At 39.9% G+C, this 26,440-nt stretch overlaps 1 protein-coding gene and 1 long non-coding RNA gene across 9 annotated transcripts in view; one reads left to right on the top strand and one right to left on the bottom strand.

The window, feature by feature from the left end:
• The window catches only part of LOC138686115 (uncharacterized), a 29,348-nt gene extending 6,777 nt beyond the window's left edge, over positions 1–22,571 (top strand). The window contains exons 2-3 of the long non-coding RNA XR_011325457.1: positions 15,247–15,320; positions 22,493–22,571. This is a non-coding gene — a long non-coding RNA (uncharacterized lncRNA). The remainder of the gene's footprint in view (positions 1–15,246; positions 15,321–22,492) is intronic.
• The window catches only part of ETAA1 (ETAA1 activator of ATR kinase), a 55,124-nt gene extending 30,306 nt beyond the window's left edge, over positions 1–24,818 (bottom strand). For 2 of the 8 annotated variants that reach the window (XR_011325450.1, XR_011325452.1), the window contains exons 1-8: positions 24,486–24,818; positions 23,388–23,525; positions 23,041–23,117; positions 21,356–21,474; positions 18,873–21,010; positions 16,297–16,958; positions 14,331–14,418; positions 12,253–12,364 (exon numbers count right to left, since the gene is read on the bottom strand). Coding sequence is in view for 2 of the 8 variants with exons in the window: in XM_069787505.1 (XP_069643606.1) it covers positions 16,843–16,958; positions 18,873–21,010; positions 21,356–21,474; positions 23,041–23,117; positions 23,388–23,525; positions 24,486–24,759 (2,862 nt within the window). In the remaining 6 variants the exon portion in view is untranslated. Of the gene's footprint in view, positions 1–10,317; positions 12,365–14,330; positions 14,419–15,687; positions 16,959–18,872; positions 21,011–21,355; positions 21,475–23,040; positions 23,118–23,387; positions 23,526–24,485 lie in introns of those variants that run through there. The other 6 variants (XR_011325456.1, XR_011325455.1, XR_011325454.1 and 3 more) reach the window with 6 other exon arrangements.
• Between the last annotated feature and the right edge of the window lie 1,622 nt (positions 24,819–26,440).

Below are 26,440 nucleotides of genomic sequence, written 5' to 3'. Positions count from 1 at the left end.
TGGAAAATTTAATCCTGATTCATTTCGCAGTCACAGAGGTCTTTCTTACACTGATGTTCCATTGTTCATCTCTGTAGGAGTATTTGGGTTTTACAGTAATGCACTTTTCTGGCCTTGACGCAAAGCCTAATGAAGACAAACAGGAGACTCACACCAGTTCAGCTTGGTTTTGGATCAGACCCTAATAAAGAGAGGAATTGGGCTCGCTGAATTACAGATAGAATAACAGCTCAACTTCTTCAGGCGTAGCTCCTCTCTGAATTGCCATAGAGGGAAACCCACTCTAAACAGATTGAATCTGGAATAAAACCTTGGATAATTGGGAGTAGAATGGGTCTACTGACTTCAAGGGGAACTACTGCATGAAAAAAAGGTGTGCTGGCATTGGCCTTTGCTGTGTTACATAAGAAAGATGGTTCTTGAAACTAATTAATCCTTGAAAAGATCAGCTGACCCATCTCATTGTTAGCAATACATTTTTAATTATTCATTTTAGTCAAGCATCATTTGAACACAAGTCAATTTGCAATTTCATTAGAGTACAGAAAAGGCCTGGGGTCTATTCCTGGTAAAAAGGAAAAAATCTCTGGCAAAATTTCATAAAGGATGTTAATCCTCTAATTAATTTTATGTATCAAGCAAGAATTAATGTGTCCTGCTATTTAAGCAGAAGTCGTCTTGCCAAGAAGTGCATTTTGTCATACCTTCCCCTCCAGGAAAACCTCTTTACAAGCTTTGTGGCAAAATACCCTGGCAACTAATGACTAGCTTTGAAGCAACATTCACAGACCATTTGCTTTGATGACATTTGGAGCTTTTTCTCCCCCCCCCCTCCTCCCCGAGGTCTATTGTAAGTGTAGTGCTCTCACTGCACTGCCTTTGAAAACTAATCAATAAAGTAAGATTTGTCAGGTTGCATCTGAGGAGTATCACATCTTTTAACTCTTTTCTTGGTTGAGTTGCTGTACACATTTTTAAACTAAACCTTATGAACAGACTTGAGTATGTTATACTTACCATATTCACAGGCACACAAGTGTGACGCCTTTCTTTTTCTCCCTTATATTAACTTCAAAAGCTCAAAACCTATGCCAGTTAACCTTCCATAAAACTGACATTATATGGTCATCATACATAATCAAATGATGGATTGCATGTCAAAAAATCACAAATAGCAAATGTTTACCCTCGTTACAACTATAAGAATTATGGTATTGCAAAAATGGAAAAAAGTGACTTCACCCCACGCCAAAGAACTGTGAAGAAAACACATCCATGTTAGTAAATACTGAAACAAATTTTGAATAGCTCACTAGCATCAGTATAAATCTTAGAGTGAGGCAATCCATACAGCGATGGATGGAGATCAGAATATGGGCCACAGAGTTTCATCTTTATTGTAACTCTTGACTTTCCTTAATCAATGCTAAAATCTTTAGGTCTGATTTCTCATTTCAATGGCTTTGTGTAATGTGTCTCAACCGTACCTCATCTAATTTAATAAAATGCAAGCTAAGGAAGTACTTAAGTTACTTATCAAGGGTTTCAGATGACACATTATTATTGTACTCAAAAGTCAATATTTGCTAATCATGTTAGTACAGGAACTGATCCAGGGCTACAATTCTTGAATTGCAAAGGCATTTAAGATTAATTAAACCTATCTCCTCCTCACTTGACACATACACACACAGCACCCCTCCTCCACCCCTCTTCTGAAATGGACAAGTCAGTGTCTGCATAAGAAAAAACCTGTCTAGTCCACAGCTTATAAGTTTCTCAGCTTTCTGCCTCCACTGTTGGTCTGTCATTCAGAGCCTGACTTCAGGCATTGGGGTAGCTCACATTCAGCATGTTGGGATTGTGCCCTTTGTCTTTGACACGGCTATGATATCAAACCAATCAATTGTATTGTACCTGTGATCTTTGCACAAGACTGTGGTTGAAATCAGGGGAGAGCTCACGCTGAGCAAAAGCAGAGCCAATCTGGGCAGTGTGATACAAGTTGAGAAAGCCTGACTGCTCATTTTGTTTCAGTTGGGATTGCTCATCTAACAGGCTCACGCTTCAAAGGTACTGAGGTGTTGAGCAAGCCTTATTCCACACAGTGGCAGAAGAGCAGTGAGTTTACGCTGTATTATTCATTCTACTTTTTCTTTTATCATACATAATGGGAACAGTTAAAAAACAATCTATGTATTTCTTTCTCTCTTTTAAAGCTGTTGATGATTTTGGCATGTCTAACATGCAAAGATTTAGTGCATTTCCTAGGGGTAGGTACAATGTGAGCAGGTGATGTGCAAGCTTCCACATGTAGAGCTGCCAGTGCACTTTTAGGCTGGATTTGTAACCCTTCTGCTATGCCAGCCTTGGTCTCCTCTGAGCATACCGTCAGCTGCTCAGAGGCAATGTCTGCGTCTGTACATGCGCATATGATAAGCGATGTTGTGACTTCCTGATATGATCATGTATTTATTCAGAACCTGGCTTAGAATGAGATACAGATTTGCCTTGAAGCAGGAATCTCTTAGGGGCTTAAATGTGGCTTACCTGCTACCCAGCATATATTATTGTAGTTTGTATATTATTGTGGTTTTCCCTTACTCCTTTAAGCCATTATTATACTGGTCTGAACAGTGTAGATTAAATGTTTATATGAAAATAATAGAGCAGAGTGAAGAATTGGAATCAGTCACATTAGCAGAGATTCTGATCTACATAAAACTCAGGCAGAACACAACAGTGACACTATCTATCTGCACTGGATTAGCCCAGATTTACACTCATAAATGGGACAGCAGTATTGGAAACCACAGGTCTGATTCACCGTAGAGTTACTTCTAAAATTGGTGTATTGCAGAAGCTTATAAAGTGGGAGGGGTTCACTGTTATCAGGAGATTGAATCAATATTGTGTATTAAATTGTACAGCGATTGCATGGGTTTTGATCTAGGCATGTGGAACATTAAAAAGCAAATTAAAAAAAAATAACTGTTTTGAGTACTGCGGTATCCAGTCTGCTTACATCTCAGATCAACCCAGTATTAAGTAAAATACTCAGATGCATATTTTACAAAATCAAAATGACATGTTCTGTTTGATATTCCAATTACTGTTGAACTATTAATCTGAATGTGCTAATAGTGGCTGTCATGTAAGTCTAGCATCTGAAAGCCTCTAAGCAGTAATCCACTATCCTCAGGTTCTTTTTTGGTATTCATTCAATTTAAAATAGGAGACAATTTACCCTTTAAAGTCACCCCCCCCCTTTTTAATTAAACATTATTTTATGCATGTCTTAACATACTAATTGATTCATTTAGACCTGCCACACACTGGCTGAGTTACTAATCCTTTTTATTTATTTATTTTTCTTTAAATCAATAATGATGCCATTTTTAGCGTGCTTTGGAAGTATTCAAAATCTCAGCTATTTCTCTGTGTGTGTATCTATTTGCCTCAGTCGATTGTTAGGACAGGGAATGTCACACTTACCTTTACTGGTCTATGCAAACTCAATTTGATAATCTTAGCTCATCTCCCAGAGGAGCGCGTACCCATGTCACAAATGTCACCTTTGAAACTGGCACTAATTGGCATTCATGTTGGAAGTCTCAGTGGAATGGCCATAGACACAAGGTGAAATTTTGGCTCTGTTGAAGGCAACAGGAGTTTTGTCATTGACTTTAATAGGGTCAGGACTTCTTCCAGAGACTGAATTGTCTCTCATACAGATGTTCATACTGGGCTGGGAGCTTCAAACCCTCTGTGTTTGCTTATGACTAAAAAAATGTGGTTTTCTGCTAACCTTCATCTTTCCCCTGCCAGGATCTAGTCCTCTTTTTACAGGACAGAGTGAATAAGCCCAGATAAGACCTTCAGCTTCCTCTTGTACTGTCTTCCCCAAACCCTAGCTCCCTTCCTTCTCTTTATACTTGATCATAATGTCTTTCCAGGCCCAGTGCAAGTTCTCTGTCTTCTGTTATCTTTTGATTCTTCTTCTGTTCTTGTGTATTTTTAACCACTCTGTTTTCTGGAGTCTCTGCCTTCAAGCATGCTCTTGCTCTTGAAAAAATGAAATCCCTTTAATTCAGTCTGCCTTTTTAACAACCCACTGATTTCCTCATGTCTCTTGTCTCCACATTCTATGAAGCTGCTGTTTGTTCCCACTTCTAACTAGCTTCTCTGTCTCTGATTGATTTTTAATGGATAGGCTTCTCCAGCTCCTGTATTTGGCTTCATCTGAGGACAGTCTTTGCCCTTCTCTTTCCTGATCTCTCCCTCCCAACACTTGGCTTCTGTAATCCTCTCTTCTTCTCATTCCCGATTTGCTTTGGAGATGCCTCCTCCCTGACAGCTCCTTTATTTTTTTGTGCCTCCCTTTGCCATTTGGTCTCCCCATTGCCTCGCAGAGGTATCCATGTGAGAATCCTCGGTGCGCTTGCCCTTCTCTGCCAGTCACTCTCCTTCTCTGCCAGTAATGGTCTTGTCTGGACTTTCATAACCATCTGCTTCTGCACATCCAGCTGCCACTTCAGTATTGGCTTGACTTCTTAAGGTTAGTTATTTACCACTTCTTCCTGATTTTTCGATCCTCATCTCCTCTGTCAGTTGTTACACTTGCTGTCTCCTAGACCACCTTTTCTCCCATCTTGCTGCCCCTTCTCCTGCCATTGATTGTCTTCCCTATCATGGTGGCAATCATGATTTTTTTCATCAACACAAGCTAAAAATGTTATGATCATCTCTGTTCTTGATGGATGATGTTGGCAAGATCTCCCTGCTTCCTCCCTTCCATTTAAAATGCGGCTTGCCAATGCCACCTTGTCTCCACCAGCCAGCAGCTTCCTTGATTTTTCTACTGCCTGCTACAAGAAATTCAAGCCATTAAAAAAACCCCATAAAATCTATTGCTTGAAGTTCTGCTGCCATTAATCTTCCACTCTATTTAGCTGACTACTTCTTCCGTTCTTCTCTTTTACAGGTTTCCTCTGTCCCCTTTTTCCTCTTTGCACTTTCTGCTGTGCTGCTCCATAGATAAGGAAGCATTTTTTTGTTGTCATCCATGAGCAATTTTTTCTTTTGCTTCCTGAAATCTTCCGTTAAAACTCACCTCTAAACTTTCAGCTCTCCCTTTCTCTCAGTCAAGCAGAGGCTTTAATGCACTAGAAGAGAAAAACTGTGATATTGGCCATAGCGCCGTTAATACAACCTCTTCTCTCATGCCCAGGCACAGCCCTAGTTAAGTCAGTTAATGTCCACCGTGTTACCTGGAGCCTGTGGAGACGGTAGACAGCAGTGACTGGTACTTGTGTTTGTAATGCATAAAAGGTGCTCAGTGTGCTACAGTACATTGTTGTTAAGAATGTAGAATAATCGCTATACTGAGAAATGAAATAATTGCATTTAGGGAAAAAATGAAGAAAATGGTGAATACCCTGAAGCCTGGAGCAAAGCTGAAAGCAGGAGTTGCAAATTGTACAACTCCTATTATCTTGCATTGAAACACACTGGCTACTGTTTTGAAAGGTTTCCACTACAAGTTAGGTAGGGAGTTCTTGGTACACACAATCACTTGTTACTCAGAAAGCACTGCTACACAGAACTTCAAGTTTTATTGGGTGAGTTTTTATGGCTAAGGCTATGTAGGAGTTAGAATGAGATTATCTCAGTGAGTTTTACAGAGCAGGGTGAATTGTTTGCATAGGTTTTTATTTCATTCTGCAAAGTTCCCCCAGCCAACCTAAAAGGAGTGCTGGAGGAGTGTGACAACTAAACTCCCTAGGACAGAAATAAAATACTTCTGTGTGGACCATTAAGTGAGATTATTAGAAATATTCCCTCTGACAAAGGGAAAGTATATAATGCCACACAGTGCTACGAAATGTTTCATTCTTTAGTATCATGATCTAGAGTCTGTGTAGGCCTTGACTCAAAAGTCTGGATGTGCTGCAGACAAGTGAGTCATTTTCCAGTTCATACAGGGCTGCCCTTGATTTTATGAACTTCAGGTCAGACCAATATATCCTCTGTTCTGCAAATGACTCTCTTTTTGTGTCAGGACCATGATATGGTTTGGACAAGATCTAGAGCTGAAGGCTTTCAGTGGTGAGAGTTACAGAAAAATGAATGGAAGGATCCAGATCTAGATCTCATGTATCCACATACCACAACCTTTATGGTGACCAAAACTCCCCCACTAGAGGAAACCAGATTAAATTAAATGCTTGGGGTCACTGCATGATCTCCCTGTCTCACTTTTTTTGTCCTGTAACCCATGTATTGTGCTGATCCATTTTTCTTAGAGTGTGATAGAAAATGTTTTTCTTTGGAAACTCTACAGTTCTGAGCCAGCTTTGACCTCTGACTCAGTTCAAGGCTTCTCTGCAGTCTAGAAAATCTGAAGGTGACCACCATCCCCCACTGTGGCTCTGTGGCACAAAGTCTTGTCTTCTCCTTTCCCACAGCTGTCTGTGTGTCAGCAACAGGCCCAGCTTGTTGTCACTTGGCAGCCAGGGCCTAGTCCTGCCTTCTTCATCACAGAATTGATTTGGATACATTTGTATGATTCTGTTTAAGTGCAAGTTAATTACTGCAAATTCCTGGCCTCTGAGCCCATCAGGGCTAATCCAGCCTTAGGACCCCTTCAGCACAGCAGTGGATGGCCATGCAGTACTGTATTTATCTAAGAGCACTGCAAATCTGTGTGGCTTACCCAGTGCAATTCCAGCTGCAAGTAAATTTTTCCAGACACATTCAGGATATACCTTAGAAAGGAACTTAAAAAGGCATCTCTCTGTTACCCAGTGGACCATTGCAAATACCCATCTTGACCAATAAAAGGTGAAGCACACCTGTGGGGCTGGAGTGAGAAATCACAAGTTTCCTACTGAGCTCAAAAGAAAGTTCGTGTGTTGCTGCTGTGCAAGGACATTTTATGTATTGGAGGTCGACCTTCTGTGCATTCAGAGGCACAAATACTCACGTTGTGTAAAGTGTCCCCAGCTCCACAGAGAAGCTGTGACAATTTACACCAGCTGAGGTGCTGCTCAGCGTTTTTGGTTATGGGCCTTATTTACTCATGGATAGAGTTCCTGTGGAGCTGTTACGGCACTGTGTGGGTATAAATCTTTCTTTAGATGCCTTTGGAGCAGTTAGGAGATAGCATGCCTGTCTATAAAGTAGAAACATCCTTGAGCATATGCCTGGCATAACCTTACAATAGAATGGTGCCATAGCAATCTGCAATATAGCTATTTTTACCTAAATGAAGATCTACAAATAATGTCCACTAAAAAGTTGCCACATAGGATAATCAGGTAGTGAAAAAAATCCCGTTGTGTTTTGGCATAGCCCATTTCATTCGTGTCTGCGTCTTTAAGCAGTTACATCCTGGAATAAACCTAGCTCCTCATCTACCCAAGAGTGTTGTGCTGACTTACCTACTTTCTCTTCTAGAAATTGTTTAGTCAGGGAAAGGTGTCGGCCACTCTTTTATTGAACTAAGTTTGTCAGACAGTTCAACAGCAGCCTTATGTAGGCAAGGCCTAAGGTACTGTCACACAGAGCAACAGTTCTTAACTCATTGCAGTAAAATAAGGTCAGTGTAAATAAGAATTTAGTTGTATGGCTAGACTGTTAAACACAGCTAGTTTCTGTGTATTCACAGAGGGAATTCACATCTCCCTGTGGTGGGATGCAGCTGTGCTGCAAAGTTTGTGTGGCATTTTCACGGCCAGGCCCTGAAATACAGACATTTCAGAACACCTCCCTCTCCCCACAACACTATGAGTGGTGCCAGCAAAAAATAGGGTAAGGGTGAACAAGGAAACCATTACTGGCCTTTGTAAACCTCATTGAGATCAGAATGCACAAAGCCAGCAGTGAGCAGGGAAGAAAAAGCTTGGTCTCCTGAGTCCTCCTCTGTTGCCCACTCCTCAGGGGAGGCTGGTTCTGCAAAGCACAGCACAACATTTCAATGTATTTTCTGGATGTAGTATGTGAATTGCAAGGGATACAAAACTGTCCTACAGAAAGATGTATTTCTAGGTAACACTAAGGGGAAAAAGTAGGTCCCTGTGAAAAAATATTTCCCTAGCAGTTTTTAGCTTTAAAGATATTAAATTACAGTACAATTTCCCAAGAGTGTTCTTGCAAGTCATTTATACCATAACACATAAAATTACAGTAAGCCTCCATTAGTACTGTGGCTACTTTTGTAATCAGTTTTGAAGAATGTGCTCCATCAGTGGAAATATTTTGATTTAAGTTCATATTGAGGAGCAGTCTAAAAGTTACACTCTAAATTACACTTTAAAATAAGTCCCATGGTACATCCCTACAATATATATGGTATGCTGACTCTGTGTAATTAAATTCTTGTCTAAAGTTGTCACTAAGTTGCAGTAAATATTTAAGGTAGCTTCATTTTAAAATAGATTTACTTCTTGATTTTAGCTGATAAATATTCTTGTATAGAAAATTAATTAAAATATTCCTACATATGTATAACAGGGGAGGACTGGTGGTTGTAGCTGTTATGAGCAAGCAGACTAGCAGTGGCTTCTATCAGCAGCCACATAGCTGACAGACAACAACATGGAGAAAATAACAGGGTCCCACACAAGGCTTGTCAAGGAATGGAAGTCCCAGGCCCCCTCTCATCTTCTCTTATTCCTAGATCAGAAATAACATCAAATTACTTATTAACTAGTGAACCACAAGACTTCCTGTGAGTAACAAAAATTAGGCAGGTTTGGATGGTGGAAGTAATCTTTTCTCATATGTGCTCAAGCCATCATGGGTACAACACTACCATTAAATGAAAAGGATGGGGAAATTTCACTGAGTAGACTTGGGGAGAGAAGGGTCAGTGCTTCAGAGAGTCTAAAAAATAATGATATTTTTCAGAAGTTTGATGAAACAGGGTGGGATGATGGAGGAGAAAGTCTCAAAAAAAATCTCTGTATCTGTAGAAGAGCTCAGTTGTGCATTCATTCTTATTAGTCCCTAAAGAATCCATGCTGGATTCTCATGCTGTGGGACTCAACCAAAAAAGCTTCAGTTGGAACCTGCATCTTTTAGAAACTCCACTAATTAGTCTATAGGAAATCAGGCTTGATTACTTTTGGTGCTTACAAAACTACTTGTGTTTTTTCTGGAACACAAACAGGCAAATTGCTGAGATGACAAATATATCCGACATGTCTTCCAAGAATTTCTCATGCCCTTTCATGAGTGTTTGAATCTCTCCATTTCCCAAATGTATGCTTATTTGACATTTTTATAAGTAACAGGTGTTTTACGTAGTTTCATTGGTGCCTCAAACTTTCTCAAGAAAATGAAAAAGGGTCTGTCTTTATCTGGTCTACACCGATTGACATTATCTTAAACCATCTTCAAACTTCTTTCCATTCACCTCCATAACTCTTTCTACAGGCTGTCCTCCAACTTTTCTTCATATCTTTATGGTTATCTATTAGAAAACTGTCACTTGGTCAGACTCTTTTTAATGTGTTACATTGTCAAGATTTGACACTCTAATGCAGTGTATTCAAACTTTTTTGATCTCTAGAAATTTCTCACTGGTGATGTGGAGCCTTTCAGAAATTTCACATAGATTGCTGTATAGCACAAATGAACTTGCTGTTCTCACTCACCGTGCATGCATCCTTTAGAAGCAGTCCAAGTATTCCCCCCTATATTCACAGATTACAGATTGTACAGCTTTCACACATCAAACTTGGGATCCTGAAATGTCAGGAGTGGCTGACTTATGCCTTAGAAAAATATCTGAGTTAAAGATCTAACTAAAAGTAAATGTAAATTTGAAACTTAGTAGATAGCTCCAGTCTCCCATAAAGGAGCAGGAGTCTGGTGGTTGTGGAAGCCTTAATAGGACATGATTCCTAGTTAGATCTACAGAGCACGCTTAATGACCACATCAGACATTGAGGGATTACCAAGGGATGGAGAGGAAAAAAGCCCTGAGAAGTTTTAAAAAAGCCCGTATGAGATTTGGACAGCAGTCTTCTGTAAAGGGCCTAGGTCAGCCTTCATAACCTGAGAGAAAACTATAGAGAAAATGAGTCTGTGAGACTTTGCCCCCAGCACATAAACAAGTATAGCTTTCTTTTCCTTTCTTACTATTGGTTGGATATGTGGCATTAAAACCAAACAGAAAATCTTCTGGGATCTTCTGATGTTTTATGTTGGAAACTGAGGTCTTTGCTGGTTGGACTGCCACTTCTGATGAGTAGCTTACATTGAAGTCACACAAGTCAGCATTCTAAAAATTAAGTGACATGGAAAACATAGTCATTCTATAAAATTCAGTTTCATTTATTCATCGCTAACACCTATTCAAGTTCAGTAACAAAATAGTTATTAAGGTTAATGTCATCTTCATTTACAGCATTAGAGTTTACAAAAACATCTGGCCCTATCCAGGTATTATAAGAAGCAACCAGGAAAACAGGAATTCAAATTTGTGATATTTCTAAGCATATATTTCAGGTTTTTGCTGTAGAGCATGAGAGCTAATTTAAAAAAAAAAAAAAAATTCCTTTGCAAGTCATTATTGGTGAAGGAACTGTTAACACTTCATCTACCAAAATGTTTCCAAACTGTTATGCAAGCCTTGGAGAACACATTTTTCTTTCTCTCATTATGTCCATTTTTTTTGTCATTGAAGTTCAGCTTTCTGCAGGTCTCTAACACCCAAAGGTGCAGCTTAGTATCCAATGGGATATTCAAAACCAACTATTCCTTGAGCTCTTTTTCATACCACTGTGAATCACCAATGTGACTCCCCATGAGTAACTTCCCCAGGTGCTTAAATAGCCTTAGACATTTGGCCCTACAGCCACGATTCTGCAAAACATGTCCAACATATACTCAGCTTTAGGCATGTAAGAAATCCCACCCTGCTCAGCCAAAAAAAACCCCAACCAAAACCCAAAAACCAACCCCAAACCTAAATTGCTATGCTCAGTTAGAATATATTTGGACATCTCCTGTTCACAGAGTGTGGCAGCGCATGCAAAGCTTCATTCCCATGTCTACATGGGTCCTAATTTTCCAGGGTTAAAACTTGAATCAAGTTTTTCCTTTAGTGAGGACAAGCTGCAAAGAGCAGACAACCTCATTAAAAGGGAAATCTGTAAGTCCTGTAGTCCTCTCCTCACCTGTTAACTACATTGTTTGAGGTGAAAACAGTTAACTGCAGCTGTTAAAAGGTATGCATAAATGCAACCTTTTTCCACAAAAAACTTTGAAAATGTGTGTAAACAATAACAATTTCTGATAAATGCAATGCTGTTTTAATAGATTTATGTGCTGAAAACAAGAACTACTTACAGTAATAAAATGCATGGGCTTGATTCTTTATTCACCTGAGTCACTCCATTACCTCCAGTACTTTAAGGAAATTGCTACAAGAGTAGAATCAGGCCCTTAATGGTTTGCCAGCTACCATACTGACATTACACCCAGACAATAGGCACAGAAATTTATATTTAGCTCCACAAGAACAGTACATTAGATATCCTTAAGTGTTTTATGAGGCAGGACGTCTCTGACTATTCTGACAAAACACCAGTATGTGTAGTAACTGAAGCTTTGAACAAATACTGCAGTTATGATTTACAGCAGAATTGCCAGAGTCTTCCCAGCTTCATCTCTGATGGCTACTTACTCAGGCTGTCATTTTTAGCTCCACATATTATATCTGCCTTGGCCTCTTCCACAAATACTGGATTCACTGGAGTGTGTTGCAGACAATACAGCTCTCAAAACAATGAAGCATTTGTGTTCATTTTCTTCTATTTTATCTTTGGAATTCTACTATTTAGGTCACTATCTGTTGCTTCCAGCTATTCTTTCCTGACAAATTGTAACTCTTTTTAGGCTTAAAAAGATATAATCAATGAATTAATCTATGTTATTCCTCTGGGTATAAAGGTCTAGATGTAATAAGTGGTACACATAGTGTAAGATTACATTGCTATTCCTGAACTGCAGCCCCAACATTAATTGTGCCTTATAGGCTAAAATTTGAAGAGATGCTGGATGCTGGCCTCTCTGAAAATCTGATACAACTAACACAGTAAAACCCCAATATTACTAAATTTCTCAAATACTTTTAACATTATCCCTCACCAGCATGAACTAGAAGGGTGTGAATGCATGTATCTCCCACAACACATAATTTTAGATACAGAGAAGGAGAATAATGATGATCGGATCCTTTACCTGATCATGTCTGCCTTTACTAAATGGAAAAAAACCCACCACAGGTTTACTTGAAAAACATAATCCTTGGATTTTAGCGAGTAACATCACTCATCACGAAATGCGTCAGTATCTGTGGAATAAAAATTATACTCAGGTATGGGGACATACAGGAATTCCATTTACATTTAAACTTAAGCTCACTGATTGCTCTGCTCATGTAAAAAATTACCGTGCTCTGAATGAAACAAAGATGAGTGCTTAAGCAAACAGTCATAAATTAATTTATAATGAAACATGACAGTCATAATTTAATTTAGAATGTATTTAAGATTGTTGCTACTATTTATATAGGTCTTTTTTGCCTGGAGGAGGATGTGGCTTCAGTGAAATGTCAGCTACTGAAATATCAGCTATTGAAATACCAAACTTCTTATGTGTACATGTGTATTAATTAATTAAAATGATGTAGATACTTTCCTAATGAAGATCTGTTGTCTACTGCAAGCAGTCAGACAAAAGACTGCATGATTGAGGCACATGCAGTATCAGTGGGGCACCAAGAACTTACCAGGAAGCATGAGGGATGCTGAGCATAACCTGTAAAATCTGTGGGGTCGTGAGGCTGCCACTCAGCTTCCTTCCTTAGTGGTGAGGAAAGGGAACGTAGCATGAGAGCATGGAGTAGGGCTGCAGCTTTTGCACTTACCTGCTCTTCAAAGCTGTTGGCTGCCCACACACAGCAGAGCAGCTGTGTAGGCCCAGTACTGCATCCCTAAAATACATTAGGCAGACAGCTGCTTTTGTTGACATAGAGCTAAGCACATCTCAAATGTAGTTCAGGCACCTAATGTCTGAATTGCCCTCTCTGCATCACAGACTGCTGTAAGAGCACCTGAAATGGCTGTATGCCTACCCTATGCCCCTCAGGTTAGGAGGCACCAAGCCATTTCTAGCTACACCCCTGCTGCGTTGCTGGCTTCAATATCCAGGTGTTCAAGAACTAGGCAAAGGTTAAACTCCTCATGTCTGCACCTCTGCCAATGTCAGTATGCTGCCCTGTCTGCTGGGCTGGGTCCATGTCCAGCATCTTGCTGATGCCAGCATAGTAGGAAGAGGCAAAGGGCAAGACTGGTATTTAGAGCACAGGCACTCACAAGAAACAAGCTCTGTGGTGTGTACTCTTTTAAGATACATATATATAGCTAGACAGTTTATTTTCTGCTAGATTTCTTCTAAATCTTTTGGATGTTTCTGACCAACCAATATGAATATATATATTTTAAAAGACAAAAATTCCTACCTTGTGGAATTTTATTTTTTATATTGTAGAGGTTGTTCTTTGTAGGCTCTAATGAATCTTCTGTCTGCATTAACTCCATCAATGAAAACTATTTGGGGTTAAAGTATTTCTCTAAGCTTTTCACTTTTATCAAATTTGCCTAATAAAAATGGTATAAGAGTGGTTTAATTTTAACGCAAGAAATTATTTCTGTTTCTAATAGCGTCGAGTCACAAAAAGAAGTAACTATGCAATTTGTTAACTGAGAGATGGTATGGTAGGGCATTTGGAGATTGTCAATGATAGTCGGGGTGTGACCAAAAAAATCTTAGTACTCAACATCAGTTAAGAAACCATGAGCCCAAGAACTTGTGATTTCTATTTGGAAAGTAATGTTTAAGAAAAACCAAATTACAGGCCTTGCAGTGTACTATCTATGCTAAAAATAGGTATTTATGAAAAGTAAAACAAAAAACAAAGCCCCTCTGTTATGATTAGTTTAATAGGGGAGGGCAATGGATGCATTTTCTGTAAACTGTCAAAATTAACATGTGTCATACTGATGAACAAACAGATTCTTTAAATACGGTTAAGCAGCACAGAGGAAGTACATGGGTAAGGAAGTATGTAAGTGACAGTATTTGGTCAAAAAGTAGTTTGTGTCTTCCTCCAATTGCAAAGTTTGCAAAGGGTCGTTTCCACACCCCTTGTGGCAACAGAATTCCCCTTGACATACACTGAGCTCCTATTTTACAGCTCAGGAGACCAGGGGGTTGGTTAGACACTCATGTTAAAGCATGAGCCAGTGTATTCTTACCCTGCTCTGAGGGAGAGACCAGTGGTGGCATTTCAGGTGGGCAGCTCCAGGGCCCTTCTATCCTGGGTGTTGAGAAAATTAGCATCACCTGGAAGGGCAGTAAGCTGGTTTTAAACTTTGAGTATGCTCAAGGACACATAGTGGCAAGCATTTGGGATGTATCATTTCGCATGCTGAGCTTGGGTAGCCATAATGTGCTTAGTCTGTATTTCCTGTTATGTATCTACGATTTATCCCAATTTCAAAACTGATTAAAAATTAGTCTTTTCGCATCAGAGAATGAAACCTTCCTAATAAAATAGCCTCCAGCAGCCACAACAGGTCCTTCCTTTCCAATTAGCTCACCTTCTCAAATCAGAAGTATAATTAACCATATTGTCCTTGAAAACAAAACTGATCCTGGTTCCTTTACAGAATTATTTCTAGAGAAATATCCTGGGGAGGGAAGGGTTGATAAGCTGAACACTGTCCTAGCAAAAGCCTTTTATCTTTCTCAATAAGATTTGTCATTCTTGTGTATCAGTACCTTAAAAGCCAGTTTTATAACTCTCATATTTAATACTGATAGTAGAAGCCTTTCTTCATTTCCACTTTCTTGGCTAATAGTGCATCTGCCAAGTTACCCGATAGTTTAGATTTTCCTAGAACACCACAAAGACAAACACATCCCTCAGATACACACATCAAACTACATTCTCAGGATAAAATTTTAGCAACAGCCACTATTTGGGGTTTACATTTACTTGTCATATGGACATGCAAATCTTCTGTCTTATAAACTGTTTGAACATTGGCAGCAGAGGCTTGACAACACAACAAAGAGTCTTGCTATTTCAAGTTATATTATCTGTTAAGGGTATTATTATGATGAAGTTCTTCGAAAGGCTAAAAACATTTTTTCTGGGTTAATTTTCAGTCAGATCAGTAGGATGATCCAACTTGTCATATACCGCACAATGGCTGAAGGACAGGGAGCTGCAGCCACAGACAGTAAGTAACGCTTATTGGGCACCAGCACAATCTTTGGTGGACTTGGGGATTTGATTTCATAATCAACTAACTAGCACCAAGAATGCTGGTTAATACAAAAGCAAATTCACTAGTTTGAAAACCAGTATAGTTAAGTATTTCAGGACTCCACTGCAGATCGCTGTGTGTACAACCAGTTCCTTCACCAAGGATTTCTAGTTTAAATGGATCAAAGGAAGCACTTTGTCACCACTCTAAGTAGAAAACTGAGGCATGGAATAATTGGGTAAATTACCAAGAGAGAACATTCAGGCAAAGTCCATATCGAATTCCCACTTTGCTCCCTTTTACCAGTTTCTGTAGTATAGTATTTTCCCCAACAGACTAGAAAAATGTAAAAAAGTTTAATGATGATTTACAAATATACAATACTTACATTTTTAGGAGTTACAAAAATGGCACATACTACAGAAACCAAAAGCTTCCTCTAACCTTTGGTACATTTCAAAGCTATTTATTTACAAAGAAAAATTACAGTCACTTTTCATAGTGCCACATGTTTACATATAAGCATTTCTCATTTGAAAAATATCTTGCGGCTTACCCACAGGCAGTTTTTGCAGTTGAAGCTCTGCAACCATCTATCACATCAAAAATTCTATCAGCCCCTGTTAAGCTGACATGACATTGCATTTTTATGTTTTAACAGCCTTCAGTTTGAAAAATATGTACAACCCATAAGGCTAAACTGATTCATAGTTGTTGAGATTTCACCTGGTTTGTTTTGTATTGCTCATGGTTTAGTAAAATGACATAGGCTACCTCTTTTAATTAGCTCGGTAGCACACGTTTAGAAAAAAGTGGTCCAATTTTGTTAGCTAGGGTTATTTCCAACTCTTCATGAAGGGAATTAAAAAAAAAAAGTCCTTTCCAGGATGCTTTTTCACCTTATGAAACTTTTATATTAAATTCTTCCTTCACTAGGTACAATTCTTACCTAAGGTAACGGAGACAAACTGAACACGCTTTCCAAATCCTGTTCATTTCCGTTAGTTTTCCGATGTTAGATGTTTTCTAGATTGTACTTTCTTTAAACCAAAACTTTCTTCTACCTGAGAGCAAACATTAGTATTTCTTAGTCTGTGCGTACTTGAGAGTCTTCTTATAGATTAAAATATTTGCAATAATACAGCCAAAACACATACAGTCTGTTTTTGACATCTTCTACTTTCGTGTATATACAAACGCATTCATGCTCTGATGATTTTCAGACTATACAATTTCAACACATAACAGTATGTGAACTCAATACAATCTTCATTGGGCTGAAGGTAGTTTGGGACTACACATTTACAACTGGTAGTTTTTAATTAAGACTAAATATCACCAGAGTATTAGTTATGGTTCAGGTCAAGATCTTTTTAAATTGAGAAATAGAAAAAGTTTGCCGTCAGTAGCTGTGAACAGAGTTTAAAAACTGTTTTCCGGTATTACAATATTTCCCTCCCAAAAACTTACTCCATAGACAAAATAAACTCCAAATTCAAGCATCTTTAAAGAATGTCTGCATTCTGGATTTTCTTCGTGCAAGAGCTGCTTGTTTTTTTCTTTCAATCTCTTCTTGAGAACATTTTCTATTTTTTTGTTCCACCACAGACACTGTAAATAAAAAAACATGTATTAGGAGCCTTCAAGTTTGTTCAGTATGTATTTTAACTTATCTGTTTTCAGTGTTTGAAGATCTATGGCAAGAGCGCACTATTCTGACATACCAGGCACCCAAGTTAAAAATGGCTCATCTATTCTGTCCCCAAGGCAGGAAGGGGGATAAGATGCATGACCTTTGTAGGGCTACTGATTACTACCTCCCAATGAAAATACGGGGATGCAGACATTTGCTTCAAGGAAATTTTACTTGGCTGCCCTTCAGGTGAACCTTGTGACATCAGGAGTCAACATAGTAGATGGTGGTGGGTTAAGAAAATTAAAGCTATCAGAGTGAAAAGGGCTCTACAGTTTAGTGAGTTAGGCAGAGATATGGGCATGGAGATGGTATAGACACAGGGGTCAGATACAGTACAGGTGTCACACAAATAAAACCAGAAAGGTTGAAAAAAGGTCAAAGGTAGCAATAAAAATTGGCAAAGGAGACAAGAACATGATAGCTAAGTGTAATATTTTATATGTTGTGTTACAGAACTATAAATTCCCATACAATAAAATCCTGACCTCACTGGAACCAACAGGAACACTCCCCACACATGTTAAGAATTTTACCGGTTTTATACACCAACTTCCAATTAATGTAATTTTTAATAAGTAGTCTTTCAAACTCTTTGTCTCTTTGTTTCTTAAAAAAAAGAAAGCATCCATGAAAAATTATGTATGTTTTTGAAAGGATCACTTAATGTCCATCTTTTTGTTACACCAATGTCCTTCCACCAAAAATTTAAGATAAGGACAGTTGTCATTTATCTGTAAAGAAAATCTATGCTATTCTTTTTCATTCCTTTATTCTCTAGAATATTTCACAGAATGACTAATTATCTCTCCCCTCCCTTCTCCCTTAACATCCAAAATTGCTGCTTTCCATTTATCTGCTGCTTTGCTGGGGAAGAAACACAGGTAAAATACTGATTCTTCAAATAATGCTGGCTGATAGTTTGCAGGAATTAATTTTTTTGTTGTTTTTGTAACAGTGCTTCCTGAAAACTGAGGTTGGTACAGTACACTCTAAAGGCACGTTTCATCAAAATTAATATTGGTTAAAACTTCACTAAGCCACGAGATCAAGTAAAAACAAGACTGACTGGCACTTGACTCGTTCTACTTTTCCCTAGCAAGTAACACCAGTGCATGGAATATTACAGACTGTTGCTTGATGATGGAAAAGTGACTGACCTCCTCTCTAGATGAAAGGAAATGTTAGTGAGTGTTTAGACTGGTAACGCAAGAATATTTCACTGGCAATTTTAGCCACAGAGCAAACAATACAGGCTGAGGTTTCAGAAGCATCGAATGATTTGAGGTTCCGGTTTCCAGGTACGCAATAGTAAAAAGAAATTGGCATTCCATATCACCTGCTGCCTTCTTTCCCTGCCCCACCGTTAACTGGGTTTTTACAAATCATGGCCGAGATAAGTAATTTTTAATGTTTTTCAAAATGAACTGTAAATTAAAGCACAGACTCATACAACATTTACTATGTATCAAAATAGGAGTATTTTTAAGTAACAATTTAAGAATATGGTATGCTGGGTGCTGCCATCGGCCTATACTTGATTCTAGTGATTCTGAGTGTCTATGGAAAGAGTGTGAAGTATTCAGAGAAGTGGAATGAAAATGGGAAACAAAAGTCCTTAACTACAGGAATTCAAGAGATGCATCAGGACAATTTCATTTTGGAGCAAATAACCTCCAAATTCTTGTTAGAACATTTACTAACACCTACACTGAATGGATGAATATTGAAGCCTATTGTAAGTTGCAATACAGTACAAATTTCTCTGACATCTGATTACAGTAAGAAAACAAACAAACCCAGTCTAATAGTGATACAATAAACACAAATACCTGATGTAGGCAGTGCAAAAGACTCTGAAAGGTGCCTCTTGAAAGGTGGTTTCTTATTGTCAAGCTTGCTGTGCAAAGTCACATTCACCTGATTCTTGCTTCCTTCCAAACTCTGCAGAGTAATTCCAATGCCAGAATGACTCCCTGGCTTTTCAGACCCTACGTGAAGAGCACCCTGAGAATTGTTAGTCTTTTGGAACTTAAACTTTGAAGGTATAAGTGATATTCTGTTAGCAGAACTGTTATTTGGCATCTTTCCTGTATTATACAAAAGATCTGGGCTGTCTAGTGTTTTGCTACTGAAAACGTTTACTGCATTAACAAGACTTGCTTCAGAACCAGGCTCTCCTGCGGGCACAGAATTTGACCTATACCATTTTCCCAAAACAGTCTTTGTAGTATCTTCAGAAGCGGCTTGATGACAGTTTTTAGACAGTGTGTATTTACATTCCATAGAAGTACCCGAGATCACAGTTAAAGGACTTGAGACGTTTTTACAGTTCACTATGTGACCTGTTCTGGGCAGCCCATGTGTAACCTTTGATGAATTCCTATAGGAATTGTTTAGTGAGAAAGCGTCCTGTTTTGCATTTGGTTTTTGTGCCAAGAGGAGATCAGGTAGTCCTTGTTTAGATGCTGGGAAGTTGTTATCAGCATTTGATCTGGAATTAATACTGGCTCCTTGTATAGTTTTAGCTCTTTCATTTCCTTGTTTAACATCCTGGCTCTGAGTCTGCTTTTCTATATCATCACACACCTGATACAACAATTCATCATCCTCACGGTTTGCATCCCAAAGACTATCGGATTCACAAAACATATCTAATACCTCATCAGAAAATTTTGGTTCATTCCAGTCATCACATGACACAGGACATTTCTTTGGTACTTCAACTTGATTTAAGTTATCTGTATTAGCTTGGTTAACCGTTTTAGTTAGATCATTAGGTTTCGTATTCGTAGAAACACTGGATGATTGACAGAAAACACTGTATGTGTTATTCCCAGGTTTTTCAGTCCATTGTCTATGAGGATTACATCTTGAAGGAAACAGAGGAAGAGGGTCACTTTTAGGCTGAATAGTTTCATTTCCATTCTTCACTTCAGATTGCATTGAAACAGGAATATAGTTCAAATCACTGGTTTGAGCACTTTTCCCAATAGAATTTATTTTATCTGGCTTAACGTCACATTTGCCATGAAAGGCTATGGTCTCTGTCTTTGAGTTTTGTGTCTTATATGTCTTTTGTAAAGAAAGAGATTTTACATTTCGTGTGTTTTTACTACAGTGTTTCAAAGGTGAAAACTGCAAACTGTTCGATTTGCGTACACTCCCCAAACAAGTTATTGAATTGGAACTTCTTTCCTTTGTTCTGCTAGCATCACTGAAACCACGCACAGATGGATTTGTAGGAACTGGTGGTGCTTCTTCAGTACTTAACAATTCAGGATTTTGGGTTATTTGCATCACAAAAGAGTCATCTGCCAAAAAATCTGTATCCCAGTCATCAAAGTCATCATTAACTACTCCAGCAAGCTTACTGGAGACCACCAATTGTGTCTTCAAAGAAGAAGGATTTTTTTTTGTCAACACATGTGTATCAGGTTTTGGAAAAGTCTGGTTCACGCTTCCTAGTGCACACAGACTATCTTTTTGATATGCCTCCGAATTACCATGTTGCATGTCTTTAATTTGCTCAGGAAGGTGTTCCTCATCCAAGGTGCTTTTATTTTCATGGAAACTGTTATTTAAAGAAATACCTGATAATCCTTGGCTCAACTGTCCACTACACTTCTGGGTAGAGCAGTCAAAAAGAGCATGAAGTGCTATTTCAGCCTCAAGATCTATGGACTTTTGACTGCTAGATTGACAGGGCTCTGCAGCAGGGATGCCAGTGCTCTGTCCAACTGGTTTCAGGGACAGAGCAGTATCTGTTTCAGAAAATTCACCAAGGAGTGATTTCAGGTTCTTCATATTTACTCTGTCTTTAGAATTATTTAAAGACTCTGAGACGGTCTGGATGAAGTGATGACCAAGCTTCTCTTGTTCCTGAACAGCATCTAGCTCTACTAGATTTTTATCAAATTCCTTAGCCAATTTCATGAGTTCCTCTTCAGGATTTTTTATTTTAAGATCTCTAGATTAAAAAAAAAAAAAAAAAAAAAAAAAATTCAGAAAAGAAAGTCACACCTACTGAGAAAGTTTAGCCAAGCTCGATAACACGACCGTATGAGCTGTTCATTCTCTAGTTTAACAACTACAGGGAATATGACTGAATCCCACCAATTTCAATGCACTGTCAGCATGCAATCTTTTTGAGAGTTCCCAAGAAATACCCCATTAAGAAGAGATAACAAGCCCAAAGTTAAAAGCATTCTATATGCTAATCTACAATTCCATGGTTCACTATACATAAAGGAACACCACATACCCTTTTTCATGAAAGCCCAGCTGTGATGGGCAAAACAAAACTGTAATTTACCTTGTACAACTTAACTTTGTCCTAGTTCGCGCTTTTACTACTCCAGGTGTACAAGGAATAGCATCCTCACCAATCCATGTCCCTAAAAGGGAGCCTTCATTACAGGCTGCTTTTTCATCCTGAGGGATTAGATTTATAATGCTTAGCAAATTGATTTCAGATAAAGATTGGACTAGACACACACCTTGCATTAAAGCTGCTAAACCAATTAAACTGCATCAAATCTGTTGAAAGGCACAGATAGGAGCTAAACCAATATAAGCTAAGTGAGATTACTGCTACATGGTCTACTAATAGTTGTATAATTTTAATTATATCAATTTAAAACAGGAACTCCAATTAAAATAACTTAATTTTACTTTGGTGCTCAAATCTAACACTCTGTTTACTTCAGGTTTACACATAATCTGCAATATTCATATTACAAGCTGTGATCTAGTTTACTTTAGTATGCTAGTAAGGAGCTAGTTGAGATGCACTGTCTTTATCTACTTAAAGCAGCATTAACAGATCAGAGAATTTGAAAGAAATCATATTCTGTATGCTTCCAGGAAAAAATCTGACTTCTTCCATTATAACTCATTTATACAAGGAGCCTTTAAACAGAAATAAGTGAAGTTTAGAAACTAAATGAACTTGTTTCAGAGCTTCAAAGTTTAGGCTTGGATTTGAATTGTGAAATCTAAGAGATACAATTACTGCAATGGTAAAATGTGTAGAAGACCAGAGCCAAATGCTGGATGTGAGAAAGTCCTGCATGTAAGCCAGCAAAAATAATTTGAACTCCACTAACAGGGTAGTTCTGGGTAGGTTTTTTTTCAATTTTTTTTTTTAAGGAAAAAAGAACACGAGCAACAGATAATTGCAAATCCAGTCTGATGTTATTTACATTTATGACAGGGCTGTAATCATTTAAAAGGTAGAAAGTACCATCCCTTATCAATGATTTTCTAGTTCTTAAGTATAATTTTTCCAAAATATGCCAAATAGCGAATACATTTTACATGGCCCTGTCAAATAAGCAGGCATATTTTGCAAGCTAAATGCTACAGAACTGCTTTAGGAATAACAGGTTCTCTTCCTGCACTTAATAAAAGGCAAACAATAAGCCAACACTATCTTATTTTAACTTTCCAGGCTGTGGACATCAGGTTTACAACAAGAGAGACACAAGAGCATGGATCTTGGGGTAAAAAGGCAAATTATTCAGAATAAGGAAGCAACGTTACTAAGTTTATATCATTGTGGAGTCTCTCTCTCTCATCTGAGTCTTGTTCTTGTACTTCAGCAGTCATTCATGATCATTCAAAATCCTTAAAAACAACTGCCAAGTAAATCCAGCATGTGAAGAAACTCTTTACCTTCTCACAGATGAGTGATTAAGGATAAACAAACACAGCAGTATTCCTAAAACCAGGGGCAATAACTTATATTCCAAAAGTAAAACTTTCTAAAATGGAACTGCTAAGAGCTCATAAGAACTCGTAAGAGCAACCAGTCAAACGCTATGCTTATGATTTTAATTCAGTCCAGCTTTATGAACATGTTACTAGTTCTCTGCACACCCAATTATTACCATGTTAAAGAGACTACTGTAACTAAAATTAAGCCTTTGCTAAAACTGAATACTGTAGCACTATTCTGTTTGATTACTGCATACACAGAGCATAGAAAGTAACAATTACCTGAGGAGCAATACGATTAACAATTTCTGAAATTTCTACTGCACATCGACTGGTAGACTGTTTGGTTTTTCCATTGCCTATGAAAACAAACAAAAAAACTTAAAAACTGCAAAACAATTCGATTTATAAAGTGCAGTATATCTCAAATAATTAAAATACATGTGCTAAAATCAGAACTTGATTCAGCACTATATTGAAAAATTTATGGGTTTTTAATAAAAATAAAACCAAACAACCTAACCATGACAACAGAAAGGACCTTTTTTCAAGAAATTTGATAACTTTTAGTATACTCCCACTGCCTGCCTCAAATAGGTGCCCTGAAGTCTGGATTTCATTAGTATTACCTAGTCTGTGTGCAACTGGTGAATGAGGATCCCAAAAGATTTCTTGCTGGATATCAGTGTCATTAACAGGAGAGCTGAAAGTAGGTATTCGGGATTTCCTACTCAACGATCTCTTTGGTGTTTTATGTAAGCATGACTCTGTGTGAACAGAAAGATGATCCTTATTAAAAAACAACAAATAAAAGGCCAAAATAACTTAGGACGTACAACAGGACAAGGCACAAAGAAGATGCTTTAGGACCTTTAAGAATAAAAATCAAGTTTACGCTCATCAACGTGCTTTTACTTACAACAGGAATATTGTTCGCATTTAACGCAGAGTATGACTCTTTGTCAGTTAGATCACCACAGAGCATTACACGATACCGGCAGCTGTATGCTCAGGATCTGATGGTAAGGATGATAACTGTCAACCCTCCTACTTGAGGAAATATTGACTTCAGCTTACATTAAGAGAAAAACTTTGTACAGCTATATGGGAGAGTATTTTGTATTCTGGCTTGCTCTGTGTCTTTCACCCAGACTCTGATTTTGGTCACAACTTTAATGGGCCCCCAAGCTGTTCTGGGTCACAAGCTACCTTTATCTATACTTCCTCCACAGGGCCTTTTCAACTAGGACTGTTTAAGGCAGGTTCAAAACCAGCTTGCAGCCATCTCAGATCAGTAAGTGAACTGAGCATGCTATGTGAAGCTCAACTAGTCACCCTCGCCCTTTAAAAATGACGTTGCAGATGTGGAATCCTACAGAAATAATTTTAAAGTTGCAGTTACTACGTGCGAAGCATCTTAGGAGATGCTCTGCACTTAAGCGCTTAGCACAGCCAGGCTTTATCCTCTCCGCGAGTGGATCAGCGTCCTCAGCCAGTTCGAAGTATCTGCCGCGGGAAGATGCTCTTCATCACTCCTTGACAAGAGCCCCTTCCCCAGGCACACGGACGGGGGAGAGCAGGGGGTTACACCGCACCGGCCCCCCCCTCACAGGCAGGCCGCGCCTCCCCCGCGGCTCCAGGGCTGGCGGGCAGGGCAGGGCAGGGCAGGGCAGGGCCGGGCCGGGCCCCCACCGGCGCGGGGCCCCCAGGGGCCGCTCCCGCCGTACCTGCAGCGCCGCGCACCGCCGCCTCCCGCGACTGCGACGGCCGGGGCGCGCGCGGCGCCTTCCCCGCGGGCAGGCCCTGGCCCGCGCCGCTGGCCGCCGCCGCCGCCGCCGTCGCCGTCGCCTCCTCCTCCTTCTCCTCCTCTTTCTCCTTCTCCTCCTCCAGGGGGAGCTCCGCCGGCCGCCGCCGGGTGAGCTGCTCCTCGCCGCCGCCGCCGCTCCGCCTCCTCAGGGCGGCGGGCCTGAGGCAGGGTCCCTTCCGCCGGCTACCGGGCATGGCGCGCGCTGCGGCGGCGCCGCATCCACCCCGCCGGCGCCGCCATTTTGCCGAAGAGCCCGCCGCGCCGCCGCTGATTGGCCGCCGCCGCGCCGCCTCGAGCGGCCATTGGCCCCGCGCGGCTGGGGTGGAGCTACGGACGCGGCAGGGTACTGCAGCTGGCTGGGAGCTCGCGCCGCTCGCGCCGCGCGCCCTCGGCCCCGCCCCCTCCTGCGGCGCGGCGGGGCGCCCTCCCTCCCTCGCCTGCCTAGCCGCTCTGGCGCTGCGCCGGCCGGTTCTCGCTCCGCGGGCTGCTCTCGGAGTTACGCGTTCAAAACCTGTAGTCCAGTAGTTGAGTGAAAGAAAAGCTAAGTCCGCCGCCGTCAGAGGGGCTGGGTGTGCCCTCCAGCGGGCCCCGCCATCGGCCTGCCCTGAGGTGGCCTCGTGTCCCTGAGGCGCCTCGTGTGCCTCTGAGGCGGCCTCGCGCGCCTCTGAGGCGGCCTCGCGCCCTCGTTTTGCCCGTGGCTCCAACCCTGCTGCCTGTGGCTCCTACCCAGCTACCCATGCTGGCTGCCGCTGTCCCGCCAGGCCTGTGGCCGTCCAGGTCTCTGCTGAGGTCCTCGGGGCCCATAGGAGGGAGGGGTGTGCAGTGAGTGTCCGTAAGGAGAAAACAAACCCAGGCAAGCGTAAACCGTTTCAGCCCAGCATGGGAATTGGGGCTGGCAAAGAGAGACTTACAGAAGCTAAATTTGGTAGGTAAGAAATTAACATGAGGTTCCTGAGGGACTGTGATATTACATCATTATTTAAAACAATATAAATGCAAACACATGTATGTATTACATCATAAGGTGGATATTTCCTCCCTGAGCCTCTAAATGTAAATGTGTAAACGTATCTACCACGCATATAAGGTCAAGGAGTGAACTACTTGTATATCGGTTGCCTGTCTGGTTTTCATTTAATTGATTTGGAGTACTTCAGGATCACACTTCATTTATGAGACGTGAGCAGTGGATTTCAGTCTAGGATCGGTAGTATGAGAAGTTTTAAAGTCACCAAAGAGTGATTCCCTGAGCTGTGAAACCTTGTCTTTCCACCCAAGGCCTCAGGCAAACAGTATGTTTTTTCACTTTTCCATTCTCATGAGTGTAATTAAAGCCAATGGAAGACGTTTTAATGAGGAAAAAATTAAGTACTATGTATTAAACAGAGAAACTGTGTTATATACATGGTTAAAGTATCACAGTTAATCACAGAAAGTTCCTACATTTGAATAATCAACTTGTTTATGTCATATTTATCAAATATAAATCGGAGACAAGACTGAAAAAATGGGTCAAGAATTAGGGTCCAAAACCCATCATAGACATCTGAACATGGCTACTGCCTTGTAATCATACTAACATGGGTAGATCTGTGCATCTCTACAAAGTGTGGTGAAGGTATGCATGACATTTTTGACTGCTGGTTTGCAATATAGTAATTAAAAGCTGTAATGCATCATGCAGGTACAGAAATGGCTTACCTGGGTTCTTTATGCCATAGGCACAATGTAGATTACTTGCTCGTTGTTTGCTTTTAAAAATGGATAAGGAGAAGAAACTCTGTCTTTTTCCAGTAGTAGTAGACACAACTTGAGGGATAACAAAACATTGAAATCAACACACTTACTAGAAAGTGCTACTAAAATCTTGATGTC

Source organism: Haliaeetus albicilla, chromosome 7, assembly GCF_947461875.1.
Source record: "Haliaeetus albicilla chromosome 7, bHalAlb1.1, whole genome shotgun sequence".
Lineage (NCBI taxonomy): Eukaryota > Metazoa > Chordata > Aves > Accipitriformes > Accipitridae > Haliaeetus > Haliaeetus albicilla.
The sequence above is the reverse complement of the archived record's forward strand: the minus strand, read 5'-3'. Positions and strand labels throughout refer to the sequence as shown.